Here is a 19,095-nt window from a genome sequence, read left to right as displayed (position 1 = left end):
CCGGGAGGAGGTGGCTCTCGAGGAACCGGACTTCCCTACGCCTGCCCGAGATAAATTGTCTCGTCTTCTTGACTCGTGTTGCGTTGGCCACGCCCACTGGAATTCCCAAAAATCTGGAATCGCCAGTCGTAATCATAAAAGGCTCAAGCTGTCCGGCGATTCATGCACCGCGAAGACACACGGCGCGTGACAATCATAACAAGAACCGCCATCATACTGTACTTGCGACGATGTGACGCTTGGTCACGTGGCCCGCGTGTTTTCCCACATGTCAGCAAGTCCTTGAAGGCAGCTGCGAGAAGCCACCGGAAATGACAAGTTCCACCGGCGCCAACGCCGTTCGAGTCGCTTGCGCGCACACTCGCTAAAGTCCCAACTTGAACTCGCGCTGCGCATTCATGCCGGCCGACCGACGAACCGACGGACGGACGCGTCGAGCGAGGGAAAGAGAATCTGTCTGACGAGATTCGTCGACTCGCCGCTTTTCGCCCAAGGTACGACCAGAAAAGTCGCCCGCCCGCCCGCCTGTTTGTCTTGTGCGCGTCGTTCTAGAACGTTCCAAGCTGAAAAGGCTCACGCTGTCATTGGAGAACTTTCGCCGTTTTTCGCTTTTGTTCTCGTAACAAAAGGTTCACGTGCTCGTGTTTCTATGGCGACGGGGAGAGGAGGAGAGGTGGTGATGGGGGGGGGGGGGGCGGCGGCGGTGTTGCTGGGTTTGGTCGGACTGACAGCCCGAGCGCGTGCCAACGCCGATCACGTGATTGAACTTGAATGACACCGTGGCGCGGTAGGACGTGCACGCTGGCCCGCTCGCTCGGCCGGGTGCATTTTCAGCCTGCGGTGCGGTGCGGTGCGGTGCCGTGCGGTGCGGTGCGTGTGTCCCCAAAAAAAAGGCAGCAAGCGCGAGTCCACGCTGACGGAAAGACTCAAAGCGTTCACTTGGGAGCCAAAGTCCACGCGATTGACCGCCCCTTGAGACGTCATTTGTCGGCACCGGATTCCAAGCGAAAGCGCGCCGATGTCACCGGCAAAACCAACACGCATGTGTCACGCGGAGAGGATGTTTGATCGTCGGCTTTCCTTGAAGGAACAACAATGCTGATCCGCTCGTTCGTCTTTCAAAATCTCCACATTTCCGCTGACCTTTTTGTGTCTCGTCCACTCGACAAAACTGAAGCAATCGACGACGATGCTTCTTTTGTCCTGCGAACCGCTGATGGTCAGCGTGTAATGACACTGACGGCCACAGCGGGGCGCCCTCGTCCCGCGTGCTGTGAAATAAGACCACGAACCACGAAGGCGTTCGGGAGTCGTCCAACTTCAATGTTGACGTTGAAATCTCCTCCGCGGAAACATTTGGAATGCGCACGCGCGCGCCCTCGCCGTGGTTAAGTCTGGGTGTGTCGCTCTTCCATAAACCCGAAATAGACGCGTGGACTCGAGGGTGACGCGGGCGTGGATTTTCACTTGCATCCCAGCCCGGTCCCGCAGGAAAAAAAGGACCCTCCCTCCCGTCCGTCCCAGTTCTCGGTTGAACAATTTAATGATCAGGACGCGGCCGCGAAGCCTCGTCCGCAAGAAGGTCTAACCCAGGGGTGGGCAATTATTTTCCCGGGGGGGCCAAATGAGAAGCAGAAAATATTGTGGGGGGCCGGGCCAAAAGTTAGAAATAGAAATAGAAAATAAACAAGATAGCACAATGTCTTTGTATGCCAGTAAGAATGTAACATTCTCCCCCATCATCACACTCGGCACCGGTTCTCCTCAAGGATGTGTACCGAGCCCCCTGTTGTTCACGCTCTACACATTTGACTGCTCTCCGACTCTTATCGGCGGTCCAGTTTGCGGAAAGTTTTTAACATGATAACAATCAAACTATTCGAGGCGGGCCGGATTAAAAAGACCAACGGGCCGTAGTTTGCCCACCGCTGGTCTAACCTGTCTGATGTTGCCCGGGGGTTGGGGGGGGGGGGCGTGCCTAGCCCATGTGCCCGTGCGCGACCTCGCTGAAATCAAGTCCTGCGCGCGCAAAGGGCGACAGAGGGAAGGGATGCCAAGGAGAGAGAGGCAAGTTCAGGGCCCGCCCGCCTCAAGTTAGCCGCCAAACGTCCAACGGCGCCTCTCCCGTTCTCTTTGCCTTTCACTGCTGGCCATGACCTTTGGCCAGCGGCCCGGCTCGGCTCGCCTCGCCGCTGACGCTTGCCGCCTTTTGGCCTCGGCGAATCCGGAGCGGCGGCCCTTCCGGCGATGCCGTCCAAGCCGCGCTTAGCGCGAGCTCCGGCGGCGGTCCGATCGGCCGATCCGGTTCTGGCCTGCGCCCTGTGCCTTTGACACCCCCCCCCCCCCCCCCCGCTCTTTGTTTCGCAAATGCTCGCGCACTCTGCGGCAGCCGCGGAAGCAGAAATGTTTTTTCCGGGTGAATGTACTGAATGAATGTTGTCTTTGCGCGTCGGGGGGGGAGGGCGCTTGTCGCACTCGACTGGCTGGTGAAATATTTATCGGATGGGGGGTGGGGGGCGGAGATAAAGCCGCAACGCCGTCCCCGCTGTTGCCGGGAGAACGGAGAGGATGAAAGTGTGCGCGCGTGTGCGCTTCGGGGGGGCTTGCTTGGCCAAGTTGACACACTTCCTGCCGCCGCGTGTCACGGCGAGGCTGAGACGACGGCGACGGCGCCGAGGAGGACGGGGGGAGGATGTTGGCTGTCCGGAGGTAAGACCGGAAGACGGACGCCATGATGAGGACACAGCGTGACGCGTGATGCCGTTTTTGTTTCATGTCAAACGGGGCCTCAGCTAGCACGGCGCTAGCACGGCGCTAGCACGGCGCTAGCCGCGAACGGAGCGACGCCTCCTTTGATTCTGGACAAACGCCGGAATGTTGATGGAAAGCGAGGGAAAGGGGCCGGGCGTCCGTCCGAGGCTCCCGCCGTCTAGGCTGCCACTTTTGGCTCCCGTTGCTTCTCCCCGGCAACAAAGCGCAGTTGCCTTGAACGCATCGGCTCAGGAAAGAAGCGCTTGCGCCGCGCCGCGTCGTCATCCCGACCCTGAGCGACCTCTGAGCTGGGAGGTCAAAGGCCAGCGTCTGCTTTTCCGCAGCGTCGCTCTGCGTTGGCCTTTCAGGGGCGCCGGCTTTCTCGCGTACGCTCCGCCACGGCATCCACCGTGTCAACAGCCCCCCCCATGTTTGTTTGTTTTTTGTATCGGGCGCCGCGAGCGCCTTCTAGGGACACGCCGCTCGTTTGCGTACGCGGATCGATGGACGACCCGCTGAACTTTGGATCCTCGGATCTTCGTTCTTTCTTTCGCCCGACGTTAGATTTGCATCCACTCGACCAGCTTTCGGGATCTGACTTTGCGCGGGGGGGTTACGTCGGACGCGACTCCGCGGACTTCCCGATGAGCGACGGCGAGGATGAGGCCTCCTTCCTGTCTCTGCCCGGCCCCGCCTTCTCCCGGCACTCCCTGCCGGGCGCCGAGCTGAGCCGATCCAACGCGGCCGGGCAGCAGCGGCGGCAGCTGCTGCTCATCCAGGTGAGAGAGGGACGCTGCGTCTCCCCATCCGCTAGCTGCCGTTGCTCCACGCGCTTCTTTTTGCCTGCGCCCAGATGCTGCAAGACAAACTGTGCGACCTTCAGGCTCGCCTGGACCGAGACGACGACGACGACGACGCCTGCGGTGAGTTCAGCTCGCCGCTTTGCAAACCATCTCCAGCTTTTTGGCAAAGGGGGGAGGCGCTGCGCTCCGCATTGCGACGACGCCGCGGAGCGTCTTCCTGATCTTTGTCTTTGCGTGCGTGCGTTAGGCGGCGCGGACAAAGAGCGGCCTGGCGCGCCGGCCAATCTCACGCTCGCGATCGAAGCCGGGGAGGCGACGGCCAAAGCGGCCGCTCCGGACTCGATGTCGCCCGCGTGCGCGCAGGCGGAGGAACCGGAGAAGAACCCGCCGCAGCAAGTGGCCGGAGTCCGCTCGGGACCGGTACGTCGAGGCCGCCGCGCTTGACGGATTTTTGCCGCCGTGGTCGTCGGCCCTCCTTTGTCAGGGGGGGCGGTCGGTTGCCTTCCATCACCTCCCGCCACCGTCGACATTTTTTGTCGTGATCGGAGCCGCTTCTCCCCCCCGGGAAAAAAAACGCTCATGAGGCCGTTCCTCCCGCAGGGGGCGACGGACTTGGAGAAGCATCTGGAGCTTCTGGAGCTGGAGAACAAGAGTCTGAAGCGACAGCTGGCCGCCGGCGGGGCTTCCGAGGGCGCCCGCGCCCGCTCTCAGGTCGGTCGCCGACAAGTACGGGGGGGGGCGGTAGCGACGTCCGGTCCCGCTGGTTTTGCGCGTTCCTTCATCCGACACGCCCGCTTCAAATGTATCGGGACCGCCGGCGGGCTCTTCCACGGCTCCGCGATGAGCCGATCATTTGGATCGGGCGTGCGGCAGCGGGGCGAGATGGAAAAGGTGCCCCCCCCCCCCGTCGGTTACTGCGGCGCGACTGACGCCGGGCGTGTCCCCAGGAGGCGGAGCCGATTGGCCGGCGGCGAGACCGTCGGCTCGCGGATACGGGGAAGCCGCCGCCGGGCAAAAGCGCCCCGGCGGACGCCTCGCGCCCGAGACCGGACCGGACCGACCCCCCGTCGGACCCGTCCGCACCTCATCCGGGACTTTCGGACCGCGACCTCTGGGACCTCGCGCGCCGCGAAGCGCCGCCGTCGCAGGTGTCGCCTCGCGGGAGTGCGCGCCGCGCGCGTGCGGCGAAGCAAAGTCATTGTGCGTTGCGCTCATCAGACGGCAGAGGAGGCGGAGTCGGGCGACTGGCTGCGCGTGCAAAACGCTTTGCTTCGAGAGCAAGTTTGCGCGCAGCGCCGCGCGCTGAGAGAGCTGGAGGCGCAACTGCAGCAGTCGCAGAGGACGTGCGCTCAACTCAGGACGCGGGTAAAGCGCCGTCGAGCCCACCGATTGTTTTTTGGACAGATGATCATCGACTTGGAATTTTGCGGCTTTCGAAAAGCTCGCTCGTTGCTCCGTACAAACGAAGACGCGCCCGTCCGAACGGCGCTTGCTCGCAGGTGGCGCTGTACGACGGCGAGGTGGCCCGCGCTCGCCGGCAGCTGGACGCCGAGTTGCTGCTGCTGAAGGAGGAGAAGGAGCGCGTCGTCCACGAGGCCTACGTCAGGGCCGAGATCCAAATGAAGGCCGTGCACGACAACCTGGCAGGTCAGCGGAACCCGCCGTCCTCGTCCGCACGCGGGCGGCGGCCGAATGAAGAGCTGCTCTTGTGCGGCCGCTTCAGGCGTGCGCGGCAAGCTGGCGGGTCTTCATCCCGCCCTGAGGACGCTCACCGCCGACTACAACGCGCTGAAGAAGCAAGTGCACCACTTCCCCGCCATGCTGCGCGACGCCATCGACGACGCCAAGCGCGAGGTCAGTGCGAGCAAATCTCGTCTCGGTCGCCCCGTTCGTTGAGAATACTCCTGGAAAGTTGCGATCATCCTTTTCGATCCTGGGGGGCGGAAAAAAAAATGGCGCATGACTGCCCTCTGTTGGCGGTTGCCACTCATGACTTCAAGAGGGCTCATTCGAAGCGATGAGCACTCGCGCGCGTGTGCAGATCTGCCGGGCCATCGGCGACGTGAGCGTGACCAACCAGAAGCTGGTGGACAAATATAAACGCGAGATGAACCTGAGGAAGAAGATCCACAACCAGCTGGTCCAGCTCAAAGGTTGGTTCGCCGCTCGGCGGCCTTCCATCGCATCCTCCGTGCGGCGGGATTCCTTCCATGTTCACGGCCGTCGTCGTGACGTGCGCGGGGGGGGGGGGATGTTTCCTTGTCAGGAAACATCCGGGTGTTGTGCCGCGTTCGTCCCGTCGCCGGCGGCGAGGAGGCGGAGGGCGTGTTGACCTTTGACCCGGACGACGACGGCGTCCTGCACCTCAGCGACAAGGGCAAGGTGACGACCTTTGACCTGGACAAAGTCTTTCGGCCCGAGGCCACACAGGAAGAGGTGAGCTCCCGTCTTTTCTCGCCCCCCCCCCCCCCCCGGGGAGCCGTCCGGCGGCGCCTTGACACCGGCCGGGGCCGTCGCAGGTGTTCTCGGAGGTGGAGGCGCTGGTCACGTCGTGCGTGGACGGCTTCCACGTTTGCATCTTCGCCTACGGGCAGACGGGCTCGGGGAAGACCTACACCATGGAGGTGAGCTTCACGCGGCCCCGCCGACGCCGCCGAGCTTCACGAGTCTTTGCCCGAGCGCGGCGAGGTGCGCAAGGACGTAGCGAGCGGGCGCGTGTGTCTGCGCCCGGCAGGGCGTGGCGTCGGACCCGGGCCTGAACCGGCGAGCGCTGCGTCTGCTTTTCTCTCGAGTGGCCGACAAAAGCCCCGAGTGGGAATTCCACATCTGCGTCAGCATGCTGGAGATTTACAACGAGACGCTGAGGTGAGCCGGCGTCTGCCGCTTCCCGTCCCGTCCCGTCACGTCATGCGCCACGTCACGCGGGTGTCTCGCCGCTCAGGGACCTTCTCGGCGACCAGCCGGCGGCGGACAAACTGGACATCAAGATGAATCCCGACGGCAGCGGCCAGCTGTACGTTCCCGGACTGACGCGCGTGGCCGTGCGCACCGTTGACGACGTCAACCAGGTACCGCAAGGCGCGACCTCGCGCACCCTTGACTTTGACGTTGAGTCTCACTGATCTTTTGTTGACTTGTGTCAATATAAATGAGTGCAGTCCCACTGAGCGCCAAAGCTTTGCAAGAGTGCGAGTGGCGGCGCTGCCCCCCCCCCCCCCGTTGCAGCCTCTTTTGTCCCAAACGCCTTCGCCGTTGCGCTTCAGGTTCTGGAGGCGGGCCGAGCCAGCCGAGCCACGGCGTGCACCGACCTGAACGAGCGCAGTTCTCGCTCCCACGCTCTGCTCATGGTCAGCGTGGCGGGACTCAACGGCACCACGGGGAGTCGCACGCAAGGTGATGCCGCCGGCGCGGCGCGGCTTGACGCCACGCCGCTTGACAGCCACGCGGCCTTTTTGCCCCCGCCCCCGCCAGGTAAGCTGAACCTGGTGGACCTCGCCGGCTCGGAGCGGGTGGGCCGATCGGGCGCCGAGGGCGGGCGTCTGCGCGAGGCTCGCCACATCAACAAGTCTCTGTCGGCGCTGGGCGACGTGATGGACGCGCTGCGCCGCAAGCGCCCCCACGTCCCCTTCAGGAACTCGCGGCTCACCTTTCTGCTGCAGGACAGCCTGCAGGGGGACGGCAAGACGCTCATGATGGTGCAGGTCCGACGAGATGCCGGCCGGCACTCCGCCCGCCCGCCCGCCCACCGGCGTCTCACCGCTTTGCCCCACCCCCCCTTTGCTTTAGGTGTCTCCGGTCCCGGCCGACGCCGGCGAGTCGCTGTGCTCGCTGAAGTTCGCCCAGCGCGTTCGCAGCGTGGAGCTCAACGCCTCCAAGCGGCCGGACAGCCGCTCGGCTTCGTCCTCGCCCACGCCCCAAAGCCTCGAGGTGGCCTCACTTCTTTCGCGTCGCCCCCGTGCGCCATTTTGGCCAAACCCTCCCCCCCGCCTTCTTTGCGTTTGAAACATTTCCGCCTTTTCTTCCTCTGGCTTTGAAGAGGCTTCGCTTTGGCCCGGAAATGAGCGCGGGGCTTGAATGGATGACTTTGGGGCGTGCGGGCGTGCGTGTGGTGATTTTGCTTGTCTGCGCAGATGGACTCGCCCCCCCTGACCCCGGGGCCCCTCCCCTTATCTCGTAGCAGCAGTGCTGGCTCCTCCCTAAACTCTGCCTCGAGAACGCCCGGCGCCTCTCGACGGAAATCCAACTCGCAACTTTCCACGGGTACGTTTGCGCTTTTGCTCATCGCCGCCCCCTATCGGAGCCGAAAGCAAAGGCGTAAGCGGACCCCCAAAGGCGTGTCGCCGGACTGCCGCACGCGTGCGGCCCGATTGACAAATCTGTGAAAGAAAGTTGCGATCGGTGATCGGATGGAACCTGCGCAAGCCCCCCCCCCCCCCCACCCTTCCCCCAAACGCCGGCCGCCACCGATTGGGCCTCGATTGGCTGTGCAACCGTCGATCTGAGTGTGCGCGGGGACAAGTTGGCAGCTTTTGCCCCAACGGTGGCGGGCGGCGCGTGGTCCCTTGCAAGTCGCCCCCCCCCCCCCCCCCCCCCCGTGTCCTGCCGTTGGTTGGTTGCAGAAGGAAACGGGGGGCGGTGGAAGCCCCTCCCCTCACTGCCCCCCCCCCCCCCACACACACACACTGCATGTTTGTTGACGCGCACGGACGAATGATGTCGCCTGTCATCCGACCTGCCGCTTGTTCTCCGCAGGGCGACTGAAGATGGCGGCGTGAAAGGCCCGTTTGGCGGCAGCCGGCCGACGGTCGTCTTTTTGATTTCTTTTGCACTTTGGACCATTTGTAGAATTGCTCGTCTTGCTCTGGAATTTTGGACTTTGACGTTTTCGTCCAATGAGGACCCTCCTGCCGGCGCGCGACCATATTTGGGCTTCCTCGGGTGTGTGACAACGATAGAAAGTATTTTGATGGCTTTGCCTTTTTTATTCGCTTTTTAATAAACGCGGAAACTCGAAAAAGGTTCTCCGGGCGTGATGAATTTTGCTCCGCGGAAAGTGCGGACGTGGCCGCCGATGGCCCGATTCCGGCGTGAAAAATGTGCGCCCCCCTGTCGTTTTGATCGCCCGCGACGCCAGGAGGCGCCGCCGCATCAGAAACGCTCGGACGGACGTCAAAGTTCCATCGGGTGGTGTCCAATGGAAATCCGTCCACGTCTCGCCACGGTGCGCCACGCCAGTCCGAGTGCGTTTCCGAAATCAACGTGGAAGAGTCCAGTCGGGTCAAGCTTGCTTGCGCAACATGCGGCACAGATGACACGACTTTCCTCTCCACCGCAGCGCATCGAAACGCAGCTAAAAGGAAGAAAGTTCAGTTGTGTCTCACGATTAAACTTTGTTTCAAAAAGGATCTCGCTGGAGGTGTCGTTCGTAGGAACCTTATTTCCGAGAAATCTTTTGGGTGGGAGGTCAAAACTCTCTTTCCGACACACGTTCCTCACACGACAGTTCCAATATGACACGCGCGGTGATGCGGATCCGACATTAGATTGGAACAAACGCGAACCGTGCGATTGTTTTGATGACGAGACGCGCGGGAAGCATCTTGAGCCAATCGGGGAGTCGAGAACGTCAGCGGTACGAGTAGTCAACTCCAGAGACATCATCGACAACGCTCGCCACGATTCCAACGGCAGGGATACACCGGAAGGAAGAAGAAGACGAGCATCCCAAGCTGTCGAGGCGTTTCAAAGGACGAATACGACCATCAAACCAGAGAGCTGTTCTTCCTGTGCGGGAGGAGCGGGAGGCGCTTTCGCTGTGACGTCATCGGCAGCCGACAGTTGCTAAGCTGCGCACGCGCGCCCGTTTGTCAACAAGCGGGAGATCCTTTTCGTCAGCCGTCGTTCGAGTCGGAGTTCGGCTGAGCGGGTAAGCCGCGAGAGTCAACTTTTGGGCGACTCCCTTGAGCTTTTCTCGCCTTGGTCTTTTTGTTGCTAGCTATTGATGCTAACGTTGTCTGCGGGCGGCTAACGAGCTAGCCGCCGCCGCCGACTTTGGCTGCTCTCGTCTCGCGGTACGATGCGTTCGATCGCCTTCTTCTCTTGAAGCTTCGTCGGTTCGGCGCCGTGCTAACGACGCGCAGGCTGCCGTGTCCCAAGGGCGAGTCGGCGAACGACCGAACTCACTTTTTTATGACGGTGCGTTTCATGACGTGGCTCACATGCGACCAAGGGGAAGCCAAGCTCCCGACCAGCATCAGCTTCTATTGAGTGTGAGTAGAAGACGTTTGTGGGACAGGATTTTAGCAGCAAAATCCACCTGTTTGGTCCATCGCGGGGGACCTTCTGTCGACCTATCACGGCTCACCTGCGCCGTCGTCGCTTGTCGGTCGCTCGTAACCTGAGGTGCGAGCAAGCCCGCGAGGTGCATTTTGTCGCAACGCGTTCCACCAACCTGCCGTGTATGCTTTTGGAATGTGGAAGGAGAGCGCAGAACCCCCCAAAAGAAGCAAATTGCAAAGTTGTGCGCTAACCTTTTTCAACCTGCCGCCGCAGCTCACCAGAAGGTTCAGGACCGGGCGGCGGGCGAGGCGCGCGGTGTCGCCATGGCGGCGGCCGCCGGCACGACCAAGATCTCCTGGCGACTGCGTGAGTCTCGCTTCCCGTCGGCCTCCACGTATCCCGCCGACGCGCCTTCCCGCCGCCGACGGCCTGTTGCGTGTGCGCAGAGGAGTTTGAGGCTCACGCCGGTCGCGTTTGCTGCGCCTCTCTGGGCAAAGGGACGGGGCGCCTCCTGGCAAGCGCGGGCGAGGATTGCAAAGTCAACATCTGGTCCGTCAGCAAGGCCAACTGCATCATGGTACTCGCCGAGCCCCGACGCCCTCCGGCGGCGCCGCCGACGCGCGATGCTAACGCGCGCGCGCGCACCTGTGTTGTCAGAGTCTGCGCGGCCACCGGACGGCGGTGGAGTGCGTCCACTTCAGCGCGTCCGAGGAGCAACTGGCCACCGGCTCGCAGTCGGGAGCCATCCTGGTGTGGGACCTGGAGGCCGCCAAGAGTCAGAACAGCCTTTTTGCCCCATTCTCGCGTCGCCGCGCGCTCGTTCCGGTCGAAGGCAGAAGTTTGTCGGGCCGCGGCTATTCGACGCTTTGCTATTCGCGCGGCCTACTGGAAATTCCAATCGGAAGAAGCTATTTGAATATTTGCAAACGGCCCGAGCGCACTGTGGCGGTCGGCGCCGATTCCAAGCGTATTTGATGTCGTTTTTTGGGATTTGTCGACGTTCCGGATCGAGCTCGATGCCGCGGGCTTTTGCGGCGGCGTGACGGAGCCCGCTATCGTTTGGCGCTCGGGAAAAAAAGATGAGCGCAAAGCGGCTCACCGCGCGGCAAGTCGCTCACGACCAACTTTGTGTGTGTGCGTGTGTGGCCGCCCAGTGTTGCGAACCCTTCCGGGACACAAATCCAGCATCACCAGTTTCGCTTTCCACCCTTTTGGAGACTTTTTGGTGTCCGGCTCCACCGACGCCAACATCAAGGTGCGTGCGCGCGTGCGTCGCGTGCGTTTGCGCGCAGCCCTTTGTGCGTCGGCTAATGTCACGCGACCGTTCCATGTGCCGCGACCACGGATGGCGTCAGATGTGGGATGTGCGGAGGAAAGGCCCCATCTACAGGTACAAGGTGAGATGGCGGCCGGACGTGGGGGGGGGAGGGGGGGTCTCGGAGCTGACCTCGCAGGCGCCCTCTTCCAGGGTCACGCGGCGGCCGTCCGCAGTTTGGCCTTCAGCCCGGACGGGAAGTGGCTGGCGTCGGCTGGCGACGACTCCACGGTCAAGGTAAGGGGGGGGGGGGGGGGGGGGGCTGACGACACACGCCGACTTTGTTTTCATCTGCCGGACCCTGTCGCGCCGCAGCTGTGGGACCTGAAGCAGGCCAAGACCCTGGCGGAGTTCACGGCCCACACGGCTGCCGTCGGCGCCGTTCAGTTTCACCCCAACGAGTACCTGCTGGCCTCCGGCGGCGCAGACAGGTGCCGGCGGCCCCCGCCTTTCGCGCGCCCGCCGACGGCCGGCGAGATTTGACCCTGCCGTGCGTGCTTGTGTGTGTGTGGCGCCGCAGGTGGCTGAGGCTGTGGGATCTGGAGAAGTTCTGCCAGGTGGGGGCGCTGCAGGACACGGGCGCCATCAGGTGAGTGGCGACGACGAGCAACCTTTTCCGAGCGAGCGGCTTCCTGAGAAAAGGCGCCCCCCCCCCTTAACTCATTCTGGACCCAGTCTGAAAAGACGTTTAAAAACGTCTTTGGGAGTGAATGAGTTAATCCTCCTCCCCCCGCGCGTTCGCAGGTGCCTGACGTTCAGCGCCGACGGCGGCTGCCTGTTCAGCGGCCACGCCGACGTCCTCGGCGTGTGCGCGTGGGAACCCGAGCGCTGGCTGGACACGGTGGCGGTGGGCTGGGGGCGGGTCGCCGACCTGGCGCTCTGCAACCGGCAGCTGGTGCGTATCGCTGCGCATCTCGGTCGTCAGCCTTTGACGCTTCCTCGACGGGAGCGCCGGTCGGGACCGCCGGCGATTGCGCATTTCCCTTTTTCCGTCTTTTTGCGTTTCTCGCCAGATCGGCGTGTCTCACCAGCTGAGCGGCGTGTCCACCTACGTGGTGGACCTGAAGCGCGTCAAGAGGAGCTCCGCCTTTGAGAGCGCCGGCGACGACGACGTCGCCGCGGCGGCCCCGCCCGCCGACGCCAAAGCGGGCGGACCGCGCCGCAACTACGAACGCCCGTCCGGAGGGTCGGACGTCGGGGCGCCGCCGCCCCGCGACGACGCCGAGAGGCGCAGTCCCGAAGGCGAGCGGCGCAGCCCCAGCGAAGACGAGGCGGACGAGAAGGTTTCCTCGGCGGAAATCCACAACGCGCAAGACTACCGGGAAATCTTCCAGCCCCGCAAGGCCATTTGTACGCATCGCAGCTCGCACGGCGGCGGCGGTGGCGGCGCGCTCGCCACTGACGCCGATCGTTTTGCCTTCAGCTCGGACGCCTCCCGGGATGTCGCGGCCTTTTCCCGCCCCGCCCGAGGACGGTGAGCGGCGTCGCCCGCCCTTCGCCCGTCCGTCGCCCGCTCGAGGTTTGACGGGGCCGTCGCCGTCTTCGTCCTCCTCAGGAGGAGCCGCGGACGAGGCGCCGCTTCTTCCCGAGCCGGCGCCGGTCAGCCGGCCGGCCTTCCCGCCGCGACGCCTTCCCGCCGCTTCCGAAAGTGCGCCTATTTGCGGCGCCGCCCGTCAGGTCTCCACGTTAGCCTCGTCCGCTCCCGTCCAGAGGGCGGAGCCCACGGCGGAGCCCACGGCGGCGGCCCGCGCCGGCGAGCGGGCCCCCCCGCCGCCCCAAATCTTCCCGGTGGACAGGAACGAGCCGACCGGCCTGGACTCGGCCCGCTTCCTGTCGGTGAGGCTCGCGTCTCGGCGCTTCCCTTCGGGCGGTCCGGCTCGCAGCCGCTTCCTTTTCCTTCCAGGGCCGCCGCGGCGGCGCAGTCCTGAGCGAGAATGACGTTTTGACCCACATCCAAAACGGCCACGCCACCATGCGCGTCATGCTCGGCAACCGACGCAAGAACCTGCAGACGGTCAGGGACGCCTGGGCCCGCCACGGCATCAAGGTCAGACGCCCCCCAAAAAACAGGGCCGAGGCGCGTTTCCCGACGACCGGTCGGAGGGGGGAGGGGGGGTGGGAACGAATCCGCCAGTTTAGCGGTTAACTTGCCGCCATCGCAAAAGAGTCGGTGGCAGAGGATCCAAAGGCGAATGAGAGGGGGCAAGGATAGGCGCTCTGGGGGGCGCCGGAAAAAAGACAAAGGAAAACAATTCGAGTCGAGGGGATCGATCGCGTGGGAGCGCCTTCCGGCCCGGCCCGGCCCGACGATGAAAGGAAAGAGACTGAAAGGGGGAGGGGGGGTCGGCTCATCCAAAATAAAGGGTTTTTTTTGTATGGGGGGGGGTGGTGATCTTCACGATTGCTAAATTCTGTTTGTGAGACTTCCATTTGTGTCGGTAGAGCGCCCTGGACGCCGCCGTGGCCATGAACGACCTCTCTATCGTCGTGGACGTCGTCAACATCATCAACATGCAGCCGTAAATCTCACGCACGCGCGCACGCCGTCCCGTCTGCTCCACAATATGCACGCGCATGCGTTTGCGGATTCAGGTCGCTCTGGACTCTGGACGTGTGCGCGACCAGTCTTCCTCAGATCGACACGCTGCTGCAGAGTAAATACGAAAGGTCAGTTGCGCCGCGAGTGCGCGTCACGCGCTTTGTAACGTGACGTGACCTCTTCGACGAATTTCGGCGCGTCGCCTCGGTTTGCCGCTTTCAGTTACGTGCAGTGCGGCTGCGCGTCCCTGAAGATCATCATGAAATATTTCTGGCCGCTCATCTGGGAAACGCTGCGGGCGGGGCCGTCGGTGGGCGTGGACGTGACGCGGGAGGAACGGTGAGTGGCCGCGCCGCGACCCCCCCCCCCCCCCCCCCCCCCCCGCGGCCGTCGTGACCGAGAGCTCTGACCTTTCAGGCAGCAGAAGTGCCGCGTGTGCCGCGAGCATCTGCGGAACATCAACGACGCGGTGAAGAGCAAAGCCGCGCAGGTGGGGCGGCACGGCTCCGCCTTCGGGGAACTCGGGATGCTCATGGCGCAGCTCGACCAGCACCCGTGAACGCCCGCCACATCCGCGTTCGCTGGCTCGCTCGGCCGGCCGGCAAATGGACAAATTGGGAATTTGGGGCGTCGTTCCCAAAACGTCCCCTGAAAACGGGCGACCGTCAAACAAACGACGACGGGAGCCGCCTGGCTTCGCTCGGTCCTTTTCGCCCACGTGGAAATCAGGAAATGAGCGCCGCATCCAGATCTCCCGATTGGCCGCTCGGCGACGGGCTCTTTGACGGCGCGGTGCGCGCACGCGGTGGGGCGCTTTCCGTCAAAACGCCGCTTCTCGATGTCATCGTTGCACTGCGACGGTGTCGGCCGGCCGCGCGCTTTGAAACGCTTGCATTTTGAAAACAAAACCAATAAAAATGTTCTGGACTTGGACAGACAACCATTCTCGCTCACAATCGCACCTCAGGACTCCGTCTGGACAAATGTGAGTTTTCAGATGTCATTCATTTCGAGTAGCCACCGTTCGTTGAAATAATAATTTCAATTATTATTTATAAAAATCGAATTATTATTATTCCCCCCCCCCCCCCCCCCCACACACGTTCGACGTCCGTTTGTTTCAACCCCGAGCCGCCGCTCGGTCATCGGTGACCGGCAGTTCCTGCGGAGGTCGCCCGGTGGCGATGAAGAGCACGTCTGTACTTGGGCCGACGCCTCGAGGAAGAAGCGGTAGAAGAAGAAAAGACGCGGAAGTGGAAAACAGACGCGTCGCTTTGCGTGGCCGTAGCGGTTCTTTTTTCGGCCATGGCGACGGTGGACGTGGAGGACGAGAGCAATTTGGCCTCGGTCTTCCATGACTGCTTCCCGGACGGCTGGAGAGACCGAGCGGACCTGGCGGCCTACTTGGCGGAACTCAGTTCGTTGGGCGTGGAGCAGCTGGGCCGCGAGCAGGAGCGGCTGGCGGACGAGCGAGCCGCCATCCTGGAGCAGACCCGACACTTGGCCTTCGCCAATTACCACACTTTCATTCGCACCGCCGACTGCACCGAGCGCATCTACCGAGACTTCGGCCGCGTCGAGGCCGCCGCGTCGCGGCTTCTCGACAAGCTGCCCGCCTTCGGACAGCGATGCCGGTGCGCGTCCGACACGCCCGCGCCGCCTGACGCTCGACCGAGAAGAATGTTCCGTTTGACGCAAAAGAGTTTTCGATTTTCCCTCGCTCTCGAGTATGAAACGGCGCGGGTATTTTGACGGCGTCGGCCGTTCGTAGCGCAAAGTCCTTCCAAACTAATGATCGAGTCGTTTGAACGACCGACATCGATAGATTTGTTCGAGCGGATTCGTAGAGTCCAGGGGGTCCCCAAACTACGGCCCGTCAGCACATTTGGCCCGGCCCTCTAACCCTCCTGTTGTCCTCGGGTCAAAATGACCCCCCCCCCCAACTGCAAACAGCGGCGTCTACAAGCCTACTGGAACCTACAAAAGGATGATAAGGAAGGAACACAAGAACTTTAAGAGACTGCTCATATGTGTCAGAGAGATTCTGCTCTGACAACTGAGCTGAACTTTTATCTGTTAAGATTGTGCATGGCACAACAGCAAGTTCATGTTCCGTGGCTTTTTTTTTCTATGAAGAACCCAGAGAGAGTTATTTAGTTATTATTTATTTCCTGTTTTTTCTGTGAAGAACTCAGAGGGGGTTATTTAGTTATTATTTATTTCATTAATAGTGTTATTATTTGTTTCCTGACTTTTTTTTCTGTCAAGAACCCGGAAAGGGTTATTTGGTTATGTGTGGCTTTCTGGAAAACAATAATTTTTTTAAGCTCCCCTACGATCGTCACACTTTTTCTGTTACAAACTGACAGCGGCCCCCCCATCGGGGAAGGGAAAAGTTATGTGGCCCTCACAGGAAAAAGTTTGGGGACCCCCGGTATAGTCCTTCCGACCTTTTGCTCAAGTCGTACTGTATTGGTCAAACGTAGGCGCAATGCTCAAAAGCTGACATTGAATAACGGGCCCGACTCGCACGGGTGGAATCGACGCAAATGGACTTTGTGCTTTGCTGGGCGGCATCCGTCAGAAAATTGGCACAAATCCCGACGATTGTTTTCCAGAGTCAAAGTGGATGTTTGCAAATCGAGTCATTTGAACGGGACACCGAGGTCAGCTTTGCGTCTTGAGGCCGACCGCGTTCGGACAGTATTTTCCGTCGAAAATTCTAGGCGGGCGCTGACGGCGCTTCCTTGTGCGCTTTGCTTGCCGTCAGGAGCTTTGCGAAGGAGGCCGAGCAGATGTCGGCCAGCCGCCGCATGAACACGCTCACGTTGAACCGCCACACGGAGATCTTGGAGATCCTGGAGATCCCTCAGCTGATGGACACGTGCGTGCGCAACGCTTACTACGACCAAGCGCTGGAGCTGGCCGCGTACGTCCGCCGGCTGGACAAGAAACACGGCGCCCTTCCCGTCGTGCAGGTGACGCCGCGGCCGCCCGCCGCGGTCTCGTGTCGATTTCGCGTTCCGACGCCGCCTAACCCGTTCCTTTGTCTGGCGTGCGCGCGTGTCCCCCATCTCAGGGCCTGGTGCGCGAGGTGGGCGAGAGCGCTCGGCTGATGCTGCTTCAGCTCCTGCGGCAGCTGCGGAGCGACGGGCAGCTGTCGTCGTGCCTGCGCGCGGTGGGCTACCTGCGGCGCATGGACGCCCTGGACGAGGGCGAGCTGCGCGTCAAGTTCCTGCAGGCGCGCGGCGCCTGGCTGCGCGCGGCGCTGGACGCCGTGCCCGACGCCGACCCGTACGCGCACATCGGCAAGAGCGCCGAGACGTGCCGCGTGCACCTCTTTGACATCATCACGCAATACCGCGCCATCTTCTCCGAGCGCCGCGCCGCCGCCGAGGCGCCGCGGCGGCCCGACGTCCTCCACGGCTGGGTGCTCGCCAAGGTGCCGCCGGACTCCCGATTTGACCGCGCGGACCCGCCGCCGCGACTGAGACGGCTTTTTTTATGCCCGTGCCCGCAGGTGTGCGAGTTGGCGGAGGCGCTGGAGCGCGACCTGCGGCGCGGCGCCGGCGCCCGACTGGACTCTCTGGCGGCCCAGTGCATGTACCTCGGCCTGTCCTTCAGCCGGGTGGGCGCGGACTTCCGCGGGCGGCTGGCGGCCGCCCTGGCGCGGGCGGCCGCCGAGGCCTTCGGGAGCGCGGCGCGCCAAGCGGCGGCGTGCTTCCAGCGGGACGTGGGCGCCTACGCGCCGGTGGCCGCGCCCTCCGTGCCGGGGGCCCGGGAGGCGGCGGCGCCGCCGGCGGACCCGCCGGGAACGACGACGCCGCCCGCCGCCCTCCTGGACTTCCCGCCGCTGGGTCGCTTCCTCAATCGCATCCTGGCCGCCTTCAACGACCTGCGCCTGTGCTGCCCCCTGGCGCTCGCCCAGAGCGTCACCGCCGACTTGCACCGCGCCCTCTGCCACGTAAGACAAACGCACTCGCGCCAAGCGGGGGGGTCGCGAGGAGCCCAGATCCCTTGGAACCCGTGGGCGGGGAAAGAGAGAAAACGCCCATCCGCTATCCCCGCCTTCTCTATTTTCAATTGGACGAAAAGGGAGCTCGTGCGCCCTGGCAATCGTGGTTGCTCGCGTCGTCCACCGGAGGGCGCCGTGACAACCACTCGACCGACCCCGGGAAGCCGGTTTTGAGATTTTGGCCCCATCCTGACCTTTCGCCCCATAGGCGGACACCCGCGACGCCTTTGCACAATGCGAAATCCGTCTTTATCGGTGCGGCGCGTTGACGTCGCGTCGCCTTTTTTCCCCATCAGGTGAGCGCTCAGCTGTTGGCCTTCCACCGCGCCGAGGATTCGGCGTTCAGCGACGGCGAGCGGCGGGTGTTTGCGCGCATGTGTCTCGTCTACGCCCGAGACCTGCTGCCCTTCCTGGACCGATGCCTGCAGATTCTCTTCCCCGCCCCGCAGATGGCGCTCGTCCTCGGTCAGAAGCCTTCGTTATTACGCTAGCCCAATGTCAAACATCGCCGCGAGTAAAATAGCGCGAGTCGTATGGGTGACACGCATGACTCGTGTCACAAGGCTGAACTTTGCTTTCCTTTGTGCGTGCGTGCAGGTGTTCCAGCGTCTCACATGCTCAGCGGCGAGCGTTTGGGTCGCGTGGATGTGAAGCGGCTACTGGAGCCGCTCCGTTTCTTGCTGCCCGAGGACGAGGGAGCTCCGGCGGACATCGCCGCCGAGGCGAGCGGCGCGCCGTCGATGCCGGCGCCTCCCCGCGACGCGGCCGCGCGGCCGCCCCCCGGTGACGCGGCGCCGCCGATCGACAAAGATGCCGCAGAGACGGAGACGCTGTTGTCGTGGCAACCGGAACTCTGAGAACCCCCCCCCGCGCGGACCACTCGATCGGCGCAGAATGCCGTCGGTCCCGTTCCGAGGCGGGCGCGGCCGAAACGCCGAAGGCATCCCTTGCGTTTCGTTTGCTTTTCGGAATAGCAAAGACAATAAAATGCAAGACGACACATGCTGATGTGTACGGCGCTTTCACAACAGCTGCGGCTACCGTAAAGTCAAATCATCCACGCAACACGTGACAAGATGAAGGGCCTGCGGGGCCTTTTCATCCAAACAAATTCAAATCCAACCGCGAAGAAAAGGCCTACGTCCCGGTTGGCTTTTTGGAAACAAAAGGACTTCAATAAATGGAATTATTTCCGTCCCTTCTTTGTTGTCTGTACCGTTGCGTCAAACTTGCAATTGAAAAAAAAAAACTGTCGTGCACTGATCCGTGACGAAAGAAGGGAAAAAAAACGCGGGGGACCGCCCGGTCGAGGTCTTTAGTGGTCAAAAGACGTCTTCCGCTGACCAATGAGCAAGAGCACATGTCCCCAGCCAGGGGACGCGTTTCCTGTGAG

General features: G+C 62.6%; 3 protein-coding genes and 1 long non-coding RNA gene across 9 annotated transcripts; 3 read left to right on the top strand and 1 right to left on the bottom strand.

Annotated features, from left to right (window-relative positions):
* The first annotated feature begins 82 nt into the window (after nucleotides 1–82).
* Nucleotides 83–8,959, top strand: kifc3 (kinesin family member C3). 4 transcript variants are annotated; one of them, XM_086108145.1, is made up of 19 exons: nucleotides 83–494; nucleotides 3,316–3,530; nucleotides 3,605–3,674; nucleotides 3,802–3,974; nucleotides 4,155–4,265; nucleotides 4,502–4,702; nucleotides 4,773–4,919; nucleotides 5,054–5,201; nucleotides 5,278–5,408; nucleotides 5,596–5,707; nucleotides 5,821–5,990; nucleotides 6,074–6,178; nucleotides 6,289–6,419; nucleotides 6,496–6,622; nucleotides 6,818–6,947; nucleotides 7,026–7,255; nucleotides 7,341–7,481; nucleotides 7,685–7,814; nucleotides 8,307–8,959. In XM_086108145.1, exons 2-19 carry the CDS (start codon nucleotides 3,396–3,398, stop codon nucleotides 8,327–8,329), a joined length of 2,415 nt encoding a protein of 804 aa, XP_085964271.1. In that variant the 5' UTR covers nucleotides 83–494; nucleotides 3,316–3,395; the 3' UTR covers nucleotides 8,330–8,959. The 4 variants fall into 4 exon arrangements, with proteins under 4 accessions (XP_085964271.1, XP_085964269.1, XP_085964268.1 ...); XM_086108142.1 differs by lacking the exon at nucleotides 83–494 and adding an exon at nucleotides 2,486–2,709; XM_086108143.1 differs by lacking the exons at nucleotides 83–494; nucleotides 7,685–7,814 and adding an exon at nucleotides 2,484–2,709.
* On the bottom strand, nucleotides 8,514–9,086 carry LOC147208191 (uncharacterized). The gene is made up of 2 exons (XR_015100578.1): nucleotides 8,988–9,086; nucleotides 8,514–8,904 (listed from the first exon to the last, which is right to left on the bottom strand). It is a non-coding gene; the product is annotated as an uncharacterized LOC147208191 (long non-coding RNA).
* A 251-nt stretch (nucleotides 9,087–9,337) lies between these two features.
* On the top strand, nucleotides 9,338–14,627 carry katnb1 (katanin p80 (WD repeat containing) subunit B 1). Of its 2 annotated transcripts, none has more exons than XM_086108146.1 (18): nucleotides 9,338–9,480; nucleotides 10,107–10,199; nucleotides 10,280–10,410; nucleotides 10,491–10,608; nucleotides 10,988–11,088; nucleotides 11,189–11,230; nucleotides 11,302–11,385; nucleotides 11,464–11,579; nucleotides 11,669–11,737; nucleotides 11,893–12,043; nucleotides 12,162–12,498; nucleotides 12,572–12,622; nucleotides 12,704–12,984; nucleotides 13,052–13,195; nucleotides 13,591–13,667; nucleotides 13,741–13,815; nucleotides 13,910–14,026; nucleotides 14,105–14,627. In XM_086108146.1, exons 2-18 carry the CDS (start codon nucleotides 10,157–10,159, stop codon nucleotides 14,244–14,246), a joined length of 2,079 nt encoding a protein of 692 aa, XP_085964272.1. In that variant the 5' UTR covers nucleotides 9,338–9,480; nucleotides 10,107–10,156; the 3' UTR covers nucleotides 14,247–14,627. The 2 variants fall into 2 exon arrangements, with proteins under 2 accessions (XP_085964272.1, XP_085964273.1); XM_086108147.1 differs by lacking the exon at nucleotides 9,338–9,480 and adding an exon at nucleotides 9,670–9,823.
* Nucleotides 14,628–14,914: 287 nt separating this feature from the next.
* On the top strand, nucleotides 14,915–18,899 carry cog8 (component of oligomeric golgi complex 8). 2 transcript variants are annotated; one of them, XM_086108153.1, is made up of 6 exons: nucleotides 14,915–15,321; nucleotides 16,458–16,665; nucleotides 16,767–17,129; nucleotides 17,208–17,651; nucleotides 17,999–18,167; nucleotides 18,300–18,899. In XM_086108153.1, the coding sequence occupies exons 1-6, from the start codon at nucleotides 14,993–14,995 to the stop codon at nucleotides 18,557–18,559; spliced, it is 1,773 nt and encodes a 590-aa protein (XP_085964279.1). In that variant the 5' UTR covers nucleotides 14,915–14,992; the 3' UTR covers nucleotides 18,560–18,899. The 2 variants fall into 2 exon arrangements, with proteins under 2 accessions (XP_085964279.1, XP_085964278.1); XM_086108152.1 differs by lacking the exon at nucleotides 14,915–15,321 and adding an exon at nucleotides 15,328–16,353.
* Nucleotides 18,900–19,095: the final 196 nt, after the last annotated feature.

The sequence above is a fragment of the Hippocampus guttulatus genome, chromosome 3 (assembly GCF_054856545.1).
Source record: "Hippocampus guttulatus isolate MCC_2025c chromosome 3, RoL_Hgut_1.0, whole genome shotgun sequence".
Taxonomy (NCBI): Eukaryota; Metazoa; Chordata; class Actinopteri; order Syngnathiformes; family Syngnathidae; genus Hippocampus; species Hippocampus guttulatus.
The sequence above is the reverse complement of the archived record's forward strand: the minus strand, read 5'-3'. Positions and strand labels throughout refer to the sequence as shown.